General features: G+C 51.9%; 1 protein-coding gene across 1 annotated transcript in view; it reads left to right on the forward strand.

The window, feature by feature from the left end:
• Ttyh2 (tweety family member 2) overlaps positions 1-22,271 on the forward strand; it is a 44,377-nt gene that overhangs the window by 14,601 nt on the left and 7,505 nt on the right. Inside the window, exons 4-13 of the mRNA NM_001398604.1 lie at positions 5,534-5,754; positions 10,395-10,490; positions 10,857-10,929; positions 15,864-15,933; positions 16,208-16,263; positions 16,919-17,011; positions 17,269-17,361; positions 18,511-18,653; positions 19,580-19,765; positions 20,503-20,581. Of these exons, the coding sequence (NP_001385533.1) occupies positions 5,534-5,754; positions 10,395-10,490; positions 10,857-10,929; positions 15,864-15,933; positions 16,208-16,263; positions 16,919-17,011; positions 17,269-17,361; positions 18,511-18,653; positions 19,580-19,765; positions 20,503-20,581 (1,110 nt within the window). The remainder of the gene's footprint in view (positions 1-5,533; positions 5,755-10,394; positions 10,491-10,856; positions 10,930-15,863; positions 15,934-16,207; positions 16,264-16,918; positions 17,012-17,268; positions 17,362-18,510; positions 18,654-19,579; positions 19,766-20,502; positions 20,582-22,271) is intronic.

Below are 22,271 nucleotides of genomic sequence, written 5' to 3' on the forward strand. Positions count from 1 at the left end.
GAGGATGACCTCCTGTTTATGTGCATGTGTGCACTCCTATGCCTTGTATATGCAGTGCTGGGGTTTGAACTCCAGGCTCTATACATGCCAGGCAGTCGCTCTACCATTTGAGCTACATCCTCAGTCCTGAACATGGTGTGTGTGTGTGTGTGTGTGTGTGTGTGTGTGTGTGTGTGTGTGTGTGTTTAAACGTTAGCTCTAAGTGCTTTGTACAGAGTTCTTTTTTTTTTTTTTCTTTTTCTTTTTTTCGGAGCTGGGGACCGAACCCAGGGCCTTGCGCTTGCTAGGCAAGTGCTCTACCACTGAGCTAAATCCCCAACCCCCCTGTGTTGGCTTCTTAAGACCCATTCTCGAGCTCAAGAATTGAGCCTCCTAGGCTGGGGAGATGGCTAGGTGGTTAAGAGCACTGACTGCTCTTCCAGAGGCCCTGAGTTCAAACCTCCTCCCAGGTCTCTCCCAACCCCCCCCCACCCCATACAAGGGTTGAAGGAAAGCCTCATAAACCCAGCTGTGTGTCATGGGACTATGGGATCAATGGCACTATCTCTGGGCTCATCTCTTCACCCCTGGCTTCATTGGCAGAGTTCCAGTCTTTCCTGCTGACTTTCAAGGTGGTCCCATGATAGCTCCTGGTGTGCCCCGGGGACTCTGGTGGGAAAGCCAAATGCATACTTCAGGGAAACTTGTTGATGGTCATCTGACCCTCTCTAGACCAGGTCCCTCCAGAATAGCACAGGTCAGCAAAAGGCAGCCTCCACCACCAAACCCAGCCCTAACTGGAGGAACTGGTGACCTGCCGTCCTCCTAGGGAGGACTCAATCTCACCCCGGTCCTCCCTACATGCTCCTCTAAGCCCCTCCGGGGATCTAATCCTTCCATCAGCTGCTGGGGGGACAAGGACAGGAAAACTCAGAGTGGGGCCCGCTCCGGAAGATGTGTTTGTGGGAGGTAGCCCCTGGGAATAAGATCACCTCGGTCCTGATGGGGACCAAGCCCCCAAGGACACCTTCTGCCTGTTTGGCATTGTACTGACTCCAGCCACCGTAGGCCTTGGAAGTGTGAGAAGCCAGCATGCTGGAAAGCCACCAAGTCGTGACCTTCACTGGTGGGAAAACTTAGTCTTTATCTCTGGGGAGGAACTTGCTGGTATCTAGGAACAAGTTCTAGGCTCCCAGTCCTCCTGAGCCACGTTTGGACGCTTGGCTGTGTGACCTCACCCTCACCCTGTCCCTGGAGACAGCCCCTTAACCATCTGGCTGTTGCTGCAATGTACGATAATTGTCCCCGGGGCTTCTTGGTGGGACTGCCAGCTACAGAAGCGCCTGCCCTTTTTACCTAAGAGGGTGCTGAAGGCCTCAAGGTGGGTACCCAACAGCTCAGGCCGGAGGACTGCAGGGTGATGATAGATCCGTATAGGACCTTCCCCCTCATCCAAGGGGTGGGGTCCAAATTGCAGGTAAATGGCTGAATGGCATCAGGTGAATTACCACCAGCGGGAAAGTGCAGTGCAAACATAGAGTGTTCTCTCCCTGGGGGATTAAGATAATGGTGTCATTATAATAATTACTGCAATCAACCGTGAAATGGAGGTGCTCCGGTTGTGGGAGGCCGTGGGTGGCAGAGTCAGGATGGAGACTCACTCAGCGGCCCAGATCTTAAAGCTGAGCCCTGCCGGAGCCCAGATCTAGCAGCTAAATGGTCCGGAGACCCTTCCAGGGCTGCCTCCTAAACACAAAGGCCAAAGACCCTCTATATGCTCCTCTCTCGGCTAGAAACCATCCTGAGACTAGAGTAAGCCTAGGGGAAACTGCTGGGTGGAGAAACTGAGGCAGCAAGAACACAGAGCCCAGGCCACTCCCTTCCTGAATCTGAGATAGTTGGTGCTCCTCTTGACCCACTGCACACTGACCTGGTGATCCCTCCCAGAGGTTCCCAACCTGATGCAGCTTGCTTCAGAATCTCTTAGGGAGCTTGTTAGCCCAGGGCGCTGGGGCCCCGCCCTGCTGGGCTCCAGTCCACCTTCTGAGGCAAGCTGAAAATTTGCATTTGTAATGAGCTCTTTCGAGATGCTGCTGGCCTGGGGTCCGGAATTTGGAAGCTACACGCCCCATATCCTTAATGACCTTCTATCTGCCAGGTATACTCACCTGGTGGAAGAGCTGAGCTGTTCCCCTAGTCTTCAGTTCCCAAGAGAAAGCCACAGTCCATCTCCGGGGGCCATCACACATGTCTTCTTGAAGGTCAAGGACTGGGACACATGTGAACAAGCACAGAGCTACAGGGAGGCCACTGCTGTGATGTGTTCTATCACCTGTCTGTCTGTCTACCAATCATGTGTCAATCATCTCTTCCTGTGAAACAATACCAGAAGGAAAAAATGGAGTTGACAGAGTTTATTGTCTCGTGGTTTTGTTTCTATTCTTTTTTTCTCTTGTACGAGGTTCTGCTATGCGGCCCATACTATCCGAGAACTCCTGATCCTCTTAACTTATCCTCCTGAGCCTTCAGAATACAGGCCTTGGACGCCATGCCTATTCTCTAATTTTTGGTGTTTTGTTTTTTTAATACAGCTCTATAGAGCTCTGGCTGCCCTGGAATTCTCTGTATAGCCCAGGCTGTGAGCTGCCACACCTGGCTATTCCTTAAAAATCTTAACTTCTCTGATTTCTTTTCCCCCTTGGGATTTTGTTTGTTTGTTTTCTTTATGTTTGTTTTTTGAGTCACTGGTAGCTCAGGCTGGCCGCAGACTCCCCGTGTAGCCAAGGATGACCTTGAACTATTGGTCCTTCTGCCTTGGCCCCCTGAGTGCTGGGATTATAGTGTTCAATACAACACCCAATCTGCTGGATGCCTTGGCTCTAAGTCAGGGCCTCCTGCATGCGAGGCCAGCACGCTACCAAATGAGCTACATGCCCATTCTTGGCTTGTCCTTTTGTTTTGTTTTGTTTTTAGTTTTCTGAGACGGTTTTCTGTGTAGTCCTGTCTGTCCTAGAACTCATTCTGCAGAGATCCACCTGCCTCTGCCTCCCTAAGGTGTGCACCACCACCTCTGGGCAAGGGAGGGCTTTTTTTGTTTGAGACCTGGACTCTTCTGTAGCCCAGTCTGTCCTTGACTTCAAAGTAATCCTCCTGCCTCAGCCTCCCGATTGTTAGGATTCTACAGGCATGAGCCAGCAGGCCCAGTGACAATCTGTCTCTATCTTGGTGTCTCTGGATCTGTCGCCACCTCCTAAGAACCCACCAGAAAAACAGAAGAGGTGCTGACACACAGAGAAACAGAGAGCCATTGTCTGTTCTAGAACCAGGAAGTCACAGTGTAGGGAAGGCATGAAAAGCCGCAAGACTGATGTGAAGTTCCCATGATTCCCCGAGCTCAGGGTGCTCTCCTACGGGCTTCACAGCTGTGCCTCCCCCTCTGCCCCTCTTCTGAGATTTTCTCTTGCAGGCTGTGGGAGCCAGTGTTGTAGAAACTTTAAATCCCAATCCAGGGTTTCTACCCTGCCTTTGACCGTTTAGTTCCTGGATAAAAGACATAACTTTTATATTTTACAGTAAACCTGGATCAGCACAAGAGCGGGGCAGATATCTACCCTCTCTGGGCTGCTCTTGCCTCCAATTGGCCAGCCCTGAGGGCCACGTTTTCATGACTCACCTAACCCGTGGCTTCTCTCTCCTCCTCAAGCCAAGGCTCCTGGGTACGAATTAACAAGGCACCCTGCCCTTCCTCCAGTGTTTGTGTATGACAATGTCAAAGCAGCAAAACCAGACCCTGGTAGCATAGTCCACAGTTGGCCCAGCTATTCCAGAGGCTGGGGCAGGATGATCTCAGGTTCAAGGTCTACCAGGACTACATAGCCAGTTCCAGGCTAGCCAGGGCAGTTAGTGAGACCCTGTCTGAAAACAAAATAAAACAGAAAGGCCTTCTTCCCTCAACCGCCAACCTGCAGGCTGTGCTCATCGGCAGCTTGCCCCTTGTGTAGGAGCTGTCTAGGACACCTCAGCCACACCCTTTCATTTCTGTCTGCATAAACAGGTGTTCTTTCAGTCCAAGCAAAGGACAGGTGCCTCTATACCCACCTAACAGGACAGACATCCTGGGGGTTGGGGGACGTGAGCCCAAGCTAAAACACTGATTTCCTCCTCCTGTCCCAGGGCAAGGCTGGGAGAAAATGACATCTGTTCTCTGTTTTCAAGGCCCCATTGTTCTGCATCGACTTGTGGTTGGGACACCACAAGCTGATTCTAGCTCGGAGACAAACCTCCTCTCTTGTAGGGCGCCTGGGAACCCTATTGGATTAAAGCACAAGGCAGCAGCAGCCTGGGGCTCTAGGTCTTTGATGTCATGATCCCAGAGGATTCAAGCATTAACAAGAAAGGTTCAAGGAAGAAAAATGGATTCCTTTGGTCCCCTATTTGGAGTCCAGGTTGAGCCTTCCTTTCTGAAATTCAGGAGGCCTGAGGTGTTTGGAATTTCAGAATTTGGGGTGTGGGGTTTATATTTGGAGTTAATTGTACAGTTTCCCGCTAGGTTGTTACAAAGATTTGGGTTTCCAGATTAGAGAATCTCAGGCTGCAGTAAGGCTTGGAGAGCCAAAGCCGGATGAAAGCCAGAACAGGGACAGATGTGACTGGGCTGTGTGTGTCTAGGGGTCAGCTTTCTTGCACTATAACAAATCCCTGAGGTCTTCAAACTTATAAAGAAAAAAGGTTTGTACTCCTGAAACCTCAGCACTTGGGAAATGGGTCAGGAGGATCAAGAGCTAAAGGTCATTCTCAACTTCCTGTCTCAGAAATAAGACGGTTTTTAAAATGAAGATGAGAGGGAAAGGGGAAGAAAAAGTGTTGTTTTGGCTCAGCCTGGGAGGTTTCAGCTCCTGCTGGTTGGTCTCATAGATTTGGAATCTTTGATTTGAGAAGCCATGGTGAGCCCATGGGTCAGGCAGAGCTGCTCACTGCTCTGTATACAGAAGCAAAGAAAGAATTCCAGTGTCAGCCTGGTGGGCAGTAGCGGTGCATGTCATTAATCCCAGCATTCACGGGGCAGAGGCAGGGGGATCTCTTTGAGTTCAGTGCTGGCTTGATCTACAGAGCAAGTTCCAGGATAGCCAGGGCTACAGAGAAAAAACCCTGTCTCCAAGAAAGCGAGAGAGAGAGAGAGAGAGAGAGAGAGAGAGAGAGAGAGAGAGAGAGAGAGAGAGAGAGAGAGGTGCCTTCCTTGAAGAAGGGTGTTCCTCCGTGATCTGAAGTCCTGGCACAGCCCTAGCCACCTCTTAAACATTCTACCATTTCCCAGGAACACCAAGTTTATGCCCCATGCCTTTAACGTGGCTCTTTGGGGAACATTCCAGACCCACACGATTGCAGAAGACCACTTGGCCACCCCTCTGGGGCAGCGGTCTCATGAGCTCCTGGGTCTGTGTCAGTATGGAACATCCCTTCAAGCCCGGCTGGCCGATGGCTTCTTCTTCCTCCCGACACTTCCCAGGCCTGTGTCAGGGCCAGACTCCTAGCCCCTTCCTTACCTCTCCCCTAGGTGTCTGGAAACACCCAGAAGATGAAGGTAGACTTGGAACAGCACCTGGCCCGGCTCAGCGAGATCTTTGCCGCTCGGGGTGACTACATGCAGACCCTGAAGTTTATGCAACAGATGGCAGGCAATATCGTCAACCAGCTCTCGGGGTTGCCCGTGTGGAGGGAGGTCACCGAGGAGCTGACTGCGCTGTCCCACCAGACCGCCTATGTGGAACACTACAGGTGAGGCACTGGGAGGGGGAGTGGGGCTACAGATGCAGACCCAGCCAACGCCCATCCCCAGCCTCACTGTGTAACCTCACAGGACAGTGGTGTCCTGAGGGGCTCCACCTCAGCTCTACCTCATGTACTGTGTGCTTCTTTCGCTGCTGTGACTAAATATCTTGACACAGACACTTAGGAAGGAATGGGAGTTTATTTTGGCTTACATCTTAAGAGTGCGGTCCGGGGTTGGGGATTTAGCTCAGTGGTAGAGCACTTGCCTAGCAAGCGCAAGGCCCTGGGTTCGGTCCCCAGCTCCGAAAAAAAAAAAAAAGAAAAGAAAAAAAAAAAAGAGTGCAGTCCAGGCCTTGGTAGCAGGAGCGTGAGGTCCCTGGTCCTGTCGCACCTGTAGTCGGGAAGCGAACGATGACAGCTTCCTCCCTTCTGTTCAGTGGCTCTCCCTGCCTGACTTCGTGTCCCAGTTAGCGTTTTTTGCTGTGATGAAACACCATGAACAAAGAACGACTCGGGGAGGGAAGGATTCATTTGGCGTGTGCTCTCACATCACTGTTCATCGTCGAAGGAAGTCAGGACAGGAACTCAGGAAGGGCAGGAAGCTCCAGGAGCTGATGCAGAGGCCATGGAGGGATGCTGCTTACTGGCTTGCTCCCCGTGGCTTGCTCAGCCTGCTCTCTTACAGAACCTGGGACCTCCAGCCCAAGGGTGGCACCCTCTCCAGTGAGCTGGGACCTCCCATATTGATTACTGACTAAGACAGGGATCCTCAACCTTCCTAGCACTGCAACCTTTTAATCCATCTCTTCATGTTATGGTGACTGCCCCCCCAACCCTAAAATGATTTCGTTGCTACTTCATAACTGAAATGTTGCTACTGTTATGATTCTTAATGTAAACATCTGCCACGTTATGGTGACCCCCCCAATCCTCAAATGATTTCGTCACTACTTCATTACTGAAATGTTGCTACTGTTATGAATCTTAATGTAAATATCTGACAGGCAGGATATCTGACCTGAGAGCCCCGCCCCCACACAAAGGGATCGGGACCCACAGGTTGAGAATCACTGCCCTACAGGCTTGCCCACAGCCCAGTCGTATGGAGGTGTTTTCTCAACTGAGGTTCCCTCCTCTCTGATGACTCTAGCTTGTGTCAGGTGAGCATGAAATCAGCCAGAGTGCCGCCTCAATTAACACAACCTAGAAAGTCTTGGACTGTTGAAAAAATTAACCTGATAGGACTTCTGGCGCCAAGGTTGACAACCTGAGTTCAATTCCAAGACCCCATGTGGTAGAAGGAGAAAATTGGCTCTTGCAAGCCTTCCTCTGATCTACACATTGTGTGGCATGCATGTACACACACGCGCGCGCGCACACACACACACACACACACACACACACACACACAATTTTCTTAAACCTTTCTCAGTCGCACACAGAGGTTTGTTTCCTAGGCGATTCTAGGTCTCATCAAGTTGACAGGATCAGTCCCCATACGACCTCATTTAGGTGTTCAAATTCATCTCTGACTCATGCAGCCTGTGGCATCTGTTTATGTTTATGTCCCCATGTAACCCCATCCCTGGTAAAGTCACTAAACTCAAGTCATAGACCCCAGACCGGCTGCCCTCCTTCTGAATACCGGGTCTCAGAAGAAACGCTTGTGAGAGCCAAGAAGGAAGCAGCTCTCTCAGTGCTGGGTTGACCTTTAATCCAGATAGTAGCATGCACGCGTGTAGTGTGAGTGCATCATGCGTGACACGGACGTCATTGTGCTCGAAGGGTCAGGCGTCCAGCATCTTAGACACAGGATGCAACAGATAATGCGGGTCTTGCATGACAGGCTTCAGTTCTTGGGATCCCTTCCTCATCCAAATGACTTGGCCCCTCTTCAGAGCCTTGCACAATATATTCTTGGTTTTCTGGATTGGTTTTCCATTACCTCATAAACTCCTACCCAGGGGGCCACTGCTGGGCCGAGCCAAGAGGAAATGCTCAAGGCCTCTTCCCTCAGACTCTCTTTCCCAAAGGGAAGTGTTCACCCAGTCCTGAGCTCTGGGATCCAGGTGGTGCTCCCCTCCCTCATCCCACAGATCGAATTTCCTTGATGTCATAGGTATTCAAGATGGACAGGGCCCTTGGTGTTACTTCTCTCAGATCCTCATGGCCAAAATGCCATCCTCCCAGGGGATCAAAAGGAACTGCCAGCTCTGAGGAGATAGTCTGCCATCACCTGGGACCCTCAACAGTAGAATCCGATGAGCCCTTGATATAGGAGCTGTCCACTTCCTGAACCCTTGAAATCACATCAGGGCCAGCGGAGTGTCCATAGAGGGGCGTCCTTATTGACCTCCCTCTTTTTCTCGAGTGCACCTGGCTGATCCAGTGGGCATTTTAGTACAGACCGTGATAAAATGGGTAAGGATCTTAGATATGAGGGGACGCTTCTTAATTTGGGTCACGTTAAGGAGCAAGAATCGTCTGAGCAGGACCCTGAAGCTCCTGAATGCTGAGGGCCACTCCCCCATCTCTACCAGTGTTTGTAGTTCTCGGGCTTCTTAGAGAACCTTCCCAGAAAGGCTTTCCAGCAGTTGTGATGCCGGCCATCCACTCCCATCAGAACACTTTTACTGTGGAGATACATCCAGCTCAGAAGACATAACAGGCCAAGACTTACTGCCTGGGGCTGAGATGTGGACACTGACTACAGATGCCGGATGTGGTGGGGTGCGGGTGGGGTGTGTAGGGGAGGCAGGGGATGAACCAGCAGCATTAGCTCAGCAGACGAGAGCCAAGTTCATGGTGAGAACTCCCTCCCCCGCCCCCCAGTTAGTTCCCAGGGGCTCCTCTGGGAGAACACATCCGCCCAGGAGCTGTTTCTAGGAAGAGTTTACACACGCACAGCCGTTGCTGCAGGAATTATGAAAGCAGTGTTGTGGGGGAGTCAGGAGCCCCCCTGCATCTGGATTTCCTACAGATGGGAAAGAAGACAGGAGCAGTAGCCAGCCTTTAGGTTGGGAGTGTGGAACCCATGTTTTAGACAGTGCCGGGGGTAGAGGGGACCTTTGTCCCTAGAAGGAAGGAAAATGTAGGGTTCCCATATAACTTCAGAAATCCCAGCCACCACGAGTCTCCACCTTCTAATCTGTAGCATAGGGCGCAACACTAGATGGATCCCAAAGTTCCTTTCCACTCTGGCTCCTTGGTGGCCTCCAGCAAGTGACAACCAGCTCTGTCCATGTTCCAGAGCTGCAGCCCCATTTCTGGGACCCCAGAGACCTGCCGTGGAGTAGCTGCTGCTCTGGTTGGGGCTGAGGGTTTCGATTAAGCCCCCTGCTTTTAAGCATGAAACCTCCCTTCACAAAGACAGAATCTTATTTGGCTTCTGAGCGCCTCCATCTTGCTGCGTCTTCCTCAGAGCTTCTCGTCACTTGCTACCAGTTCCATCGTGGCCTACTTAACAACCCAAGGCTCCGTCCTCAGCACCACATGAGACATCGGGTGGTGCACGCCCCGATCCCAGCACTCGGAAGCCGAAGGCAGAAGAACCCCAAGTTAAAAGTCACCCTTGGCTACATATCGAGTTTGATGCCATCTTGGAATACACAAGACCCTGTCTTTTTTTTTAAAAAGTGAAAAAGGCCCGTGCCAGTCTCTAGCTGTCATAGGACAGGCTTTTTCCAGAAGCTCTGTAGGGAGCCCAGAGGTTAGATGGGTCCCCAGGATATTCTGACCGCAGCTCCGTCTGAACTTCCGGACAGTCAGAACGAGCCCTCTCTCACAGGCACCCAGACACCAAGCTCAGTTCTTGGCACAAATGTTGGTTGAAGAGACCTCTGCATACTACACACTGTGTGTGGCCCACAGCTAGATGGTAGGAGGACAGACAGGCATCCATCACAGGGGGCGCCTCTCGGATCCGTGACTGTAACGTCAGGCCTTACTAAATCTGTTCTCTGAGGGTTCTGGAAACAAAGCAGGGGAGATGGGAGCTGCCTGGCTGGTGGGAGGGAGCTGCAGAAACAGAGCTATGTGGCCCACTGTGGACACCGCCAACCGCGTTATGTCGGAGCTTGTTAAAATTTGGGCAGAAGGGTTGGGATGTAGCTCAGCGGCAGACCTCTTGTTAGCATGCACGAGGCCCTGGACTTGTTCCCCAACGTTATGAAAAATAATAATAATGTTAAGTAACCCAAAACATTCGCAGCCTTTGTGGGAGTGGGCCGCCTGTGTTAGCTATGTAGCCCAGGCTAGCCTAGAACTCACATGAGCTAGGATTCCAGGTTTCCGCCACCATGAATGGCTTCATTTTCTCTCTTGCATGATCCACATCTCAGGTTCTTAAGAGGCTTGTTTTTCTTTGGGTCCCTAGTAGGCGGCTGTGAGTAGTGGCAGACAGACATATAGATGTAGATGTTTTCCACTGTGATGGAAAGTTCTAGTGCCCTGTACTGGCGTAGGTATATTCCACCAGATGGTTAAGGCACAGGGTAGGAGAGTTCAAGCTCATCCGGTAAAAATGAAGGTGTGTGGTTACTCCGGCCCCTGAGGACCCTCAGCCTGTGTTCCCACTGGTCTGGGCTACTGTTGCAGGTGGGCAGTTCTGTTCCGCCCACCCTCATGCTGTCTTTGCCTCCCTCCAGGTGGCTGTCCTACCTCCTGCTTTTCATCCTAGATCTGGTCATCTGCCTTGTCACCTGCTTGGGACTGGCCAGGCGCTCCAAGTGTCTTCTAGCCTCGTGAGTAGCGCTATGCATGGTCCTGAAGCAAAGAGTTGGGGCTAAGGCCCATCTACAGAAGGAGATGAGCGCATAGCCAGACCCTGAGTGTGGTAGTAGCCAGACTGCCCCTCCTCAGCACCCAGGTCCCCTGCAGGCAGGACTCCTTGTGTGTCCTTGTGCTGTCACAGCTTGGCCTCTTCTACCAAAGCATTGGGATTCACAGTACTTGTCTAGCATTTAGCAGAGGTGGGGTGGGGGTGGGAGTCAGTGCATGGGAGGATAGGGCTCTGTCTAGGAGGGTGTTGAATTTAGGAAGGATGACTGCTGTCCAGAAGACCCCCTCTGTCACCTTGTGAGATCCCAGAGTGTCTGCCTCTCTCCTAGCATGCTGTGCTGCGGAATACTGGCCCTGGTCCTCAGCTGGGCCTCCCTGGCAGCTGATGCCGCGGCAGCAGTGGTAAGTGAAGGGCATTGTGGGTAGCTGGTCTGACCAGGACAGTCGGTCTGACCTGTTCTGTTCAAAGACCCCAGATGGGTGTGCTTTGGCTCCGTCCCTTACCCACCATACCAGAGTCTCAGGACTAGAGAGGCTTGGATCACTTTTTCCAGACTCAGAGACAGGAAGGGGTTTGTCCAAAGTTACAGGGTTTCAGGGACAGAGCCGAGAGGAGACATACTGCTTGTTTGGGCACGCAGAGAACTCGAGGGTGGCCAGGTAGCTTCCGCGTGGGCATGGAGCGCTGACCTGAAGGAAGCTGAGTGGGTTCAGAAACTTGTTCCTTTACCTGATGCCTGACGCAGGTACACAGAAGGTGGTATCTTTACCTTCTGCCCCTGCAATCCGGTCGCTCTCACACTCACGTGTGTGTATGTGTGTATGTACGTGCTTCTGAATGTGATTCCTCAATGTTATGGAAAGTGAGGGACCTCCTATGTAAGAATGTTTCTTTTTTTAAGATTTATTTATTTGTTTTATGTAAGTACACTGTCATTGTCTCAAGACACACACCAGAAGAGGGCGTCAGATCCCATGACAGATGGTTGTGAGTCACCATGTGGGTGCTGGGAATTGAACTCAGGACCTCTGGAAGAGTAGTCAGTGCTCTTAACCGCAGAGCCATCTCTCCAGCCCCCTATAAAAGAACTTAAAAACAAAACAAAACAACAAAACCCACCCAAAACCATTTGATCTTAGAGCTGACCCCTACCTCACTCACTCAACCCATCCACTCAGCCGGGGGGGGGGGGGGTTGCTGTGTGCTTTATGTGCCTTGACACAGGAGGACATGGTGTCCCCTGGTGATGGTCGGTCACTCAGTGGAAGACATAGTGTGAATCCCTGGTTATAGTGTGTGTCGCTGTGTACAAACGCATGCTCAGACAACTGCACGTGCAGTGGGGAGGACTCATTTTACTAGGCGATCCCAAGGAACCACTGGGACTCGAGAGCTTAGGCAACCCTGAGATCTGCACCTGCTCTTCCCTACCCACACCAGGCCTGGTGTCCCTGGGGGTGGCTTGGACATTTTTTTCAAACCCACAGAGTAAATGGCTGCTGGTGCCACTTGGCTCTGCCACTCTTGATGGAGACTTATCCTGAAGTGCTAAGGAGCCAGTTCTGGTGATACAAACCAATGGCCCCAGTTACTCTGGAGACTGAGGCAGGAGGATTGCAAATTAAAAGGCCGGTCTGAACTACAGAATGAGTTTAAGACCAGCCTGTGTTAGAAGGGGTCTAGAGAGCTGGCTCGGCAGTTAAGAAGACCAGTTGCCGAGAACCTGGGTTCCTGTCCTGGCACCCACATGGCGGCTTGCGATCATCTAAAGCTCCAGTTTCGGGGATCTGATGTCCTCTTCTGACTTCCAGGGACACCAGATGCACAGGTGGCGCACACATGCATGCACATACATACACATACAAACACACACATGCTGCTCATACACATAAAATAAATCTACAGGGCGGTGGGGTTGGGGTGGGACTGGGGACATAGCTCAGTGGCAGAATGCTTGCCCAGTATGTAAGAAGCTGTGGGCTTGAGCTCTAGTACTATAACAGGGGGTAGGACATTCTGGGGATGCTCAGTTAATAAGTTACTTTCTGACACAGACCAAGCCCTGGGTTTAGACCACAGCAGTGCATCAAGTGGCTGTGAAACAACACATTATCCTCCCAGCATTTGGGGGCGTTAGAAGCAGAGCGGTTATAAGTTTAAGGGCTACATGAGCTCCTATCCCAAAGCACTTAAAAGTGAAAGGAGATGCTGTTTCTCATCTCCCCATTTCATGCTGTGACCATATACAAGGACTGGTGCAGAAAAGACAGTGCTGAAGCCCAGGCTGTGCCCAAAACACCCGGGTGGCCTTTGGAGGTTGTAAACAGTGTGGGGAGGGGCTCTGCTCCCCGGAGTGACGGGCACAGCTGCCTGGTTGGCAGCCTCTTCTCCAGAGACAAGTGCGGGGCGCAGGGAAGCTTTCTGTGCTACGGGGGCGGGTCCCGCTTCTGGCAGCCTCTGCCTTTTGAAGAAGCAAGAGCATCCAGCTTGCCACCGTGAGCTACCCCTTGGGAGCTGGCTTCCTCCCAGCAGGGGCTTCTCCCACCGTGAGCATCTTGCTGCTCAAGGAACCGATAGGCCAGGCCGTTTTATCTGCAGCCGGGTACTGTGGAATGCCAGGGAGGCTGGGAGCTACGCCAGTTCCCTGATTCCTTTACTCGGGCCCCTGTGCGGGAGAGGCGGGCGTGAGGGCACTGAATGGGCCTTTGACAGAGTGGAGGCTGCTGTAGCATTTTAATAGGAAGAGGGGTAGAGGAGCAGCCAGAGGGTGGGAGGGAAGGGCACCAGCTGTCAAGGGGTCATTGTGCAAAGCTTCTGTGTCCCTCCCCTGCCACCCTGCCCTCAGAGGCCTATTTTGAGGGCAGTGGGGCCAGATTCACACTGTCACCCTTCCCCCCAACCTGCTCACCAGGCAGGACATCCACAGGACAGAGTATGGCCTCTGAGACCGTTCCAGGACATGCTGAGTGGAAGGTGGGAACTGGGGAATCAAGCTCAGAGCTTCCTGACCTGTGGCCTATGTCCTCTCTTGCTGGCCATCCTGGCCATCCCCGTGTAGTCAATAATGAACCACAGACACACTTTCGGAACTGGGGGCTCCTGGGGTCAAGGAAAGGCAATACCAAGAAGGAAGAAGGGAGGAGGCTGGTAAGGAGTCGCCATGGGTGCTTTGGCTGTAGCAGACATGACAGAACGCTCCCAGAACATCCAGGCCCGAGGGGCAGCAAGCCTACCTCCTGGGCCAGAGGCAAGAGCATAGCTGCTGGAGCCCCCAGCCTTGGCTGTGCTGTCCTTTCATTCCTCCCTTCCTCGAAGCAGAACCAATGGGAAGTTACTGGTGTTCTCCATGCGTCAGTTTTCTCCTGCATCAAATGGGGAGAATAAGAGTACCTGGTGCCTCAAGGGCACACGGTGACTGTTCAGTGTGTAGTGGCCATCTTGGCTTCTGACACAGTTCTCACTACTCAAGGGTCACAGGGATGACCACTTCAGACAATCGGGAGCTTCCTACAGGTTCAATGTAGGCCAGGCTCTGGGCCGCTTCTCCCACCCACCTCACTTGCGCCACCGGGTGTTCTCTTCCTCGTCTTCACCCTTCCTCCAGCCCATTCTCCATCAAATGAATAACGGACAAACACATGCACGGGTGCATACGTACCCACAGGCTGCACACCCACACACACGTGTCACCTTCTCCCAGCAAGCCATGGACCCCACAGGATCTTACCCCACTTTCTCTCCTGGCCTTAGCCGAGCAAGAAGAGATGCTTCAGCAATGATAAAGCTTCACAAAGGGGTCCCTAGCTCCCCTTCTTCGGAGCCGAGTCTTCCTGAGGGGTGACTCAAACATAGCGAGCGGCCTTGCTCCATTTACAGAGGCCACTCTAGCCCAGCTCCTCACCTCTGCCACTCCAGCCAACGGCTGAGGGGATACCGCCAGGCCTGCTGGCGCTGCATCTCTATCGATAATAATAGGCTGGCTGATTTATTATGTATGTTGGTGGTTTGTATATAAAACCCTTCTCCGTGGTCTTGAGTGCCTGAGTGTGATTGCATATGTGGGGGTGGGGGTGGGGGTGGGGGTGGAGGGAAGATGGTTGCGTTTGTGTGGGAGAGGAGATGAATGTCGGGGTGCTCTGGGGAAGTTTCGAATCCAGAGGAGTCAAAGGCTCTCCATCTCTCACACACACACACACACACACACACACACACACACACACACACACATTTTCTACTCTCAGTCCCACACACATACCCCTGACAAATATCAATCCTAGAACCGTGCCTGTATCCAGTAAGAGCTCAAAGCCTATCGATTTGGTGCCCGAAGGGTGATGCTTCCAATGGACAGAGTACTCCCCGTGTTACTAGACCACCGGAAGGAGTCCCGTGCTCAGGGACCATGCATCAGAGAAGCAGGGAAGCCCCTTAGTATGTGGCCTAGGAGGGGGAGCTTGCCCTGGCTGCTCTGAAAGGTGGGGGTGCCCTATCTCCCTGGTTCTGCATGGCGCCGGTGTCAGATCTGGGTTCAGAACATCCTGGGCCACTTCTGGTTCTTGTAGTCACACTGACCTCAGGAGTCACTTACCCAGGCCAGGAGCCAGTCTGACCCCTCTGACTCCCTCCCTGCCCCTGCTCTCAGCAATGGAAACTGCCCCAAGGGCTCCAAGATGAACTCTGGGCCAGCCTTACTCTTCAGAAGACAAGTCAGAGCGCACTCTCTCTCTCCCCCTCCCTTCCTCCCTCCCTCTCTCCCTCTCCCCCCCTCTCTCTCTCTGTGCGCATGTGCATGCGTGTGCATGCTTGTGCATGCGTGTGCGCACGTGGCAGCACATGCCTTTGGTCCCAGCACACAGGAGGCAGAGGGCAACTGGATCTCTAAGGGCTCAGAGCTTGATAGTTGCAAGAATACAGTTGGAGAAAACAAATGAGCCAGAGCAAAGGAATCCGGGCCGCAGACACATGCCTGCAGCTGCCCCACCCCCCTCCAGCAAAGATCCCCAGCCTCCTGGGGTGTATCTGCCACCGAAAACCCATTCAGAAATAAGAGGTCACGGTCCAGAAAACCCTACATATAGTCACAGGTAAGGCGAACAGTGTCATGGCGCCTTCACCACAGATAGGACCACTCAGGTACCGAAAAGGATAAGGAACTTGTCCAGGGCGATTGGTAAGGGCAGAGGTAGGATTCAAACCCAGAAATCTGGCGCCCAGTCTCTCCTGCCCCAGAATGAGTTAAGAGATCAAAGTGACCAGGGCAGCAGGAGCCAGGCTCACTCCCCTCAGTGCTCGAGGCTCTGACCATCCTCTACCCACTCCTGTCTCTGTGACTCAGGGCACCAGTGACTTCTGCATGGTTCCTGACGTCTACATCCTGAACAACACACAGAACCAGATCAGTTCAGGTAATGCCCTGTGGGTGGGGCCGCTGTCCCTAGAGCCAGTCATTCCCCGAGCCCAGGCTAAGCCCATTGGATCCAGCTGTCTATACTTTACCTCTAACTTTAGTCACCTAGCATCTCCCTACCGCAGATTTAGGTTTCTCTAGACCACTGGGCCACTTCCTGGAAAAGTGCCCCCATTGGGAGCTTGAGGGAAAAAGGGAGTGGTTTAGACTACTGAGCAGGCAGAGAGTCTGTTTCCTGTGATCTTCCTGATCCTAATGCTATTGCCTTGCAGAGGTGACCCGCTACTACCTGCATTGCAGTCAGAGCCAAATCAGCCCCTTCCAGCAGGTATGGCCACCCAAGCCAACCCTCACCTATCCCACAGTCCCTCATCTCTGGATCTCCCTCTTTCTGGACCCTGAGCCCCACCATGTACCAAGATGGTGGGCAGCTGGGCATCGATTCACTGTGGTCCTCTTTTGTCCACTCTCTGAAGGAGGCTTTGCTCTTGGTCACTCCATCCTCTTTCTCCTATGCTCATGAGCGTGCACCTCCCTGGAGAGCTGGTTACTCTGCCAGTGTTGGGCAGGAGGTTGGGGCAAACCCCAAGGCTCTGCCTTTCTCACAAGCTCCCTGGCAAGGTCCATGCTGTTAGTCTGAGAGGCAAGAAGCATGAGGACTGTGGAGCTCTTAAAAGATAAAGGGATGTGGGAAAAACATCTTATGTGGGAGGAACACATTCATGTTATAGTGGTTGGGTTGACCAGATGGCTAGAGGTCTGAATGCTAGGAGCAACTTCTCTCTATGAGTCAAGGTCCTCCAGTGTCCTAAAACCAATAGAATCCAACTTATTATGCCTGTCCCCCTCAGTGTGCACAGCCTGCCCAGACCCTCCTGTATATTTGCCTGGTGGTAATCTGGGTACAGGGGGACCAGCCTCCTGGTAATTATAGGACTCCTGGGAAATGGATTGTCATGGAAGGCTGTGTTCTCTCCACCCAGTCACTGACCATCTTCCAGCGCTCATTGACCACCATGCAGATCCAAGTTGTAGGCCTGCTGCAGTTTGCCGTGCCCCTCTTCCCTACAGCAGAGGTAAGGGAGCTATCACTCGCAGCAGCTGTGTCGGGGGGAGGGAACCCTAGCTGACCCCCACGCCCCAGCCACCCTCACACCTGTACCCCAGCCAGGTTTGGGTGAGCGTTCTGCCTGCTAGACATCCCTCACTTCCCTGTGGCTCAGCCCTTTCCTTCTGTCAAAAGGTCTCTTTACAAAAACGGCTGTCTCTAATCTTGTGTGCGTGCCCTCCCCAGCCGCTCACTCTGCCTTCTTTCTCCCTCTTCCTACTTCAGAAAGACCTTCTTGGCATTCAGCTTCTGCTAAACAACTCTGAGACCAGCCTGCACCAGTTGACCGCCATGTTGGATTGCCGAGGGCTGCACAAGGTACTGGGTGAACAACTGTGGAGGGTGTGGGGTACACCAGCAGGGTACATTATTCCCAGAGAGAAACCAGCAAAGACCTAGGGAAAGGACTACCCTGCTTCCCTTCAAGCCCAGACATGAGGCTGAAGCCACGTAGTGGGAAATGCCTCGTTTCTTGGTTTCCCTGATGGCTGATGAGGAGCACCCTATGAAAGGAACTTAGGGTAGGAACCTAGGAGGTTAGTTTTAGAACATTGGAAGACCCTGATTTGAATGATAACTATATAGTTATCCACTGCCTAGACTCCTGGCCATCTGGTCAACCCGTCCATCTCCCCATCTTGCACATCTCAGACTTGTGGCCAGGATGTAATGTACCAGACATGTTGATGCATGTTTGTGCTTAGAGACGGATATAGGAGGATCATGAATTTAAGTCTCCCTGCACGGTATAGTGAAGTTGTGTTTCAGAGATGGGGGATAGGAGCCAGATATAGTGGCACATGCTTTTAATACCCAGACCTTAGGAGGCAAAGGCAAGTGGATCTCATGTGAGTTCCAAGCTAGCTAGGGCTACATAGTGAGGTCCTGTCTTGAACAAACAAACCGAAAACCACACACACACACACATACACACACACACACACACACACACACACACACACACACACACACAGAGTAATAATGTAAGGGACACTGAGGGTATGTGAGCACCTCACCCCCAAGCAGTGAGCCAGTGTATCTCAACATATTCCACAACCCATATAGATTTAGAATAAACACATGTGTTGGTCCATGCATACCCATACTCACACATAAATCACACACACTTATACATACTTACGCATAAAGTAATAAACGTTTTATAAAAGTGAAAGAGTTGTGGCTATAACCTGTTTCCAGTTCTACAGCTAGCCGCCACCTCATCTCTCTAGTTTGAGGTCAGCCCCCAGTGTCTGGCACACAGTAGGAGGTCAGCAAATCCTTGTCCCAAGGAATCTGTCAGGTAGCTCCAGAGAGGGGACCCTAAAAGGAAGGGGAAGGTGCTTCTGGGAAGGAAGCCACCAGGAGATTTCAGGTACAGGCAGAGAGGAGAAGGACTTCCAAAGAAGGGCTCAGGCCCCAGGCTCTGCCACCCATCCCTCTGCAATGACATGTCCGTTTCCCCAGGACTACTTGGACGCCCTCACTGGCATCTGCTATGATGGCATTGAGGGCCTGCTCTTCCTTGGTCTCTTCTCCCTCTTGGCTGCCCTGGCTTTCTCCACCCTGACCTGTGCAGGACCTCGTGCCTGGAAACACTTCATCAACAGGTAGGGTACCAGAAAGGCAGGGGCCCAACCCCATCCCATCAATAAGGACGTTTTCTGCAGGGGGCACCGATGAGCTGGCCTCCTGAGTAAAAAGAGGGCAGCAGAGGGTCCACCATTCACCCTTAGCAGGCTGGCTGGATTTCCCAGAGTTAAAATAGATCCCCGCAAAAGTAACTGGGCCAAAGATGGCGACCACCCTCCTGACACTGCCCAGTAGCCCTTGCTTTTCCTCCTAGGCAAGACTTTGCAAGGTGACATCATGAGAGAAGCCCCAAGAAATATCAAGGAGAGGGGCTATAGAGATGGCTTAGAGGTTAAGAGCACTGACTGCTCTTCCAGAGGTCCTGGGTTCGATTCCCAGCAACATGGTGGCTCACGACCATCTGTAATGGGATCCGATGCCCTCTTCTGGTGTGTCTGAAGACAGCTATGGTGCACTCATATACATAAAATAAATAAATCTTTAAAAATCATTAGGGGTTGGGGATTTATCTCAGTGGTAGAGCGCTTGCCTAGGAAGCGCAAGGCCCTGGGTTCGGTCCCCAGCTCCGAAAAAAAGAACCAAAAAAAAAAAAAAATCATTAAAAAACTATCAGGGAGGATCAAAGATACTACTGTCAAGATGGAATTTTCAGGCTCCTGGGGAAGAGGGACAAAGATAAGGGGGGATTTCAGGACCTCATGGATGGACAAGAGGGAGTGGGTGGACCACCTACCCACCCCCACGTGTGGAGCCATGTTGGTGCGCTGGAAGAGGTGGGCGTGGAATTGGGGTCAGGTGCAGTAAGTCGTGCCTCTGAGGACCATGCTTTTGTACACGCTGAAAGAGATACCAATGGGAGTACCCTGGGAAGAGAGATTGGGAGCCTAGTAGGACCCCATGGCCTCACCCCTAATGGGTGTCCAACATCTACATCTTGTTCTAGAGACAGAGACTATGATGACATTGACGACGATGACCCTTTCAACCCCCAAGCCCGACGCATCGCGGCCCATAACCCCGCGAGGGGGCAACTGCACAGTTTCTGCAGCTACAGCAGCGGCCTTGGGAGCCAGTGCAGCCTTCAGCCTCCCACCCAGACCATCTCCAATGCCCCTGTCTCCGAGTACATGTACGCACAGTTAGGGCCCCTGAGGCTCTCACACCCAGGCTGGGCGGCATAGCTCTCCCAGCCCTGTAGTGAGGCTGGACTTATTGACAGAGTGTTTGGTCCCCAGAAACACATGGGGAAGGGAGGGTATCAGAGGCCAAATTTGATCTCCGGACTGTAGCTCAGAATCCCTGATTGAAGCATCAGGTCACCCCTCCATAGCCGTGTATGCTGGGCAAACGCACACCACAGGTGTCAAGCCGAACCTTTGCCACAGCCCTCAGGTCAATCCCAGGCCCGAGAAGCTGCATTTCTCCAAGCCGTGCTACTCCTGACATCTCTTTGCCTCCTCCCTGGTCCCCCTAGAGCAGTGTTTCCCTCCCTGTGGGTCACGACCGCCACAGGGGTCACATATCAGATAATTATATTACCATACATAGCAATAGCAAAATTATAGTTAGGAGGCAGCGACAAAAATAACTTCACGGCTCTGGGTCACTGCAACATGAGGGACTGTTATAGGATTGAAGCATCAGGAAGGTTGAGAACCACTGCCCTAGAGTATTCTTTTCTTTTGAGTCCCCTGCACCTTGAGGCAGTCTCACGCTGTAACCCAAGCTGACCTCAACCTCCCACATGCTGGGACTACAGGTGTGAGCCACCATGCCCACGTCTTTTCCCTTTATTGTCCTACCCACAATTCCTCCATCATACCCATCCCACGATACACACATATCTGATCTCCTCTTGGCCCACAGGAACCAGGCCATACTCTTTGGCGGGAACCCACGATACGAGAACGTGCCACTCATCGGGAGAGGTTCCCCTCCGCCCACGGTAAGTATCATTTTGTGGCAAAGTCATTGCTCCCATCAGCGACACCATCTGAGATAAAAAGCTGTCAATGTAATGGGTGATCCCCACAGAAGGGAAAGAAGGGAATAGCTTCGTTAATCAAGTAAGTATTAAAGCAGACCGCCTCACGGGCCATCCATCACCCAGACCATAAAGACGAGAAGCAATCTCACCCTGTTAGCTGGCCTCCTGGGCATGGCCCATTGCACAACTGTCCTCTAGATGAATGGCCTCTGTCTTCAAGCAAGAGGGCCAGGGACAGCATTTGTCTTGCTGGCACTTCATAAATCCACCTGGTACTTAGGGTACCCATGCTTGGTTGGCCATTGTTTTAACTCAAAGGGCAAAACAAATTTCTCACATCACGTGAGAGCCAGCAGGCTCTGGCTTAGAGCCAAGCACCCAAGCAGTCACAGAGATTGAGGGACACACACGCGCGCAAACACACACACACACACACACACACACACACACACACACACACACAGGCGCACGACTTTCTTCTATGATAATGACCTTTATACAGCCCTCAGGAAACACTCCTGGGCTAGGAATGTGGATTCAGTTGGTAGAGTCCCTGCCTAGCAAGCACAAAGTCTTGGGTTCCGATCCCCAGCACCAAGTAAAACTGGGTGTGGTGGCTTAAGAAGTTCCAGGTTACACAGAACAAGTTCAAGACCAGCCTGAGATGTATGAGATCCTACTTCCAAAAAATGAAAGGGTAAAAAATTATTCCTGCACTGTAAGACCAGAAGGAGGTTGCCTTGGCATTGATTTGTTTGTTGGTTTAATGTGCATGGGTTTTGTTTGTTTGTTTGTTTTGGCTTGGGTTTTTTTTTTGTTTTGTTTTCTTTTGTTTTGCCTGCTGATATGTCCGTGCACCACATGTGTGCCTGGTACCTGTAGAAGCCAGAGGAGGACATCAGATCCCCCTGGAACTGAAGTCACAGATGATTGTAAACCACCATGTGGGTGCTGGGAATCGAACCCAGGTCCTCTTGAAGAGCAGCCAGTGTTTTTAAACTCTCCGGCTCCCCTTCTACCTTTTAAACAGGTTAGGGCTGAGCTAGCTCACTGGTGGAGTATTTCTCTAACATGTCAGAAGCCATGGGTTTGCCCCTCAAGAGAAGAATCCCTTCTAGCAAGTTTCCTAAGGAGGATAAATACAAGAGGAAAAGAGGGTCTGTCTCTTGCCCATCTGTCTGTCTTTCCTGTCCATCCTAGTTTGCTTTTCACTGCCGTGATAAACGACAGATAGATAACATGGAGGGAAAGGTCTTAGGTGTCGTCACCCTAGTCCATCACTGAGGGAGCTCAGGGCAGGAACTGAAGTAGAGGCCATGGAAAACCACTGATCATTGGCTTGCCCGTCACGGCTTGCTCAGCCTGCTTTCTTTCTTTCTTTTTCTTTTTTAAAAAGATTTATTATTTATTATATATGAGTACACTGTAACTGTCTTCAGACACACCAGAAGAGGGCATCAGATCCCATTACAGATGGTTGCGAGCCACCATGTGGTTGCTGGGAATTGAACTCAGGACCTCTGGAAGAGCAGTCGGGTGCTCTTTTTTTTTTCTTTTTTTTTTTTTTTTTTTTTTTTCTTTCTGGAGCTGGGGACCGAACCCAGGGCCTTGTGCTTGCTAGGCAAGTGCTCTACTACTGAGCTAAATC

This window comes from Rattus norvegicus, chromosome 10, assembly GCF_036323735.1.
Source record: "Rattus norvegicus strain BN/NHsdMcwi chromosome 10, GRCr8, whole genome shotgun sequence".
Lineage (NCBI taxonomy): Eukaryota > Metazoa > Chordata > Mammalia > Rodentia > Muridae > Rattus > Rattus norvegicus.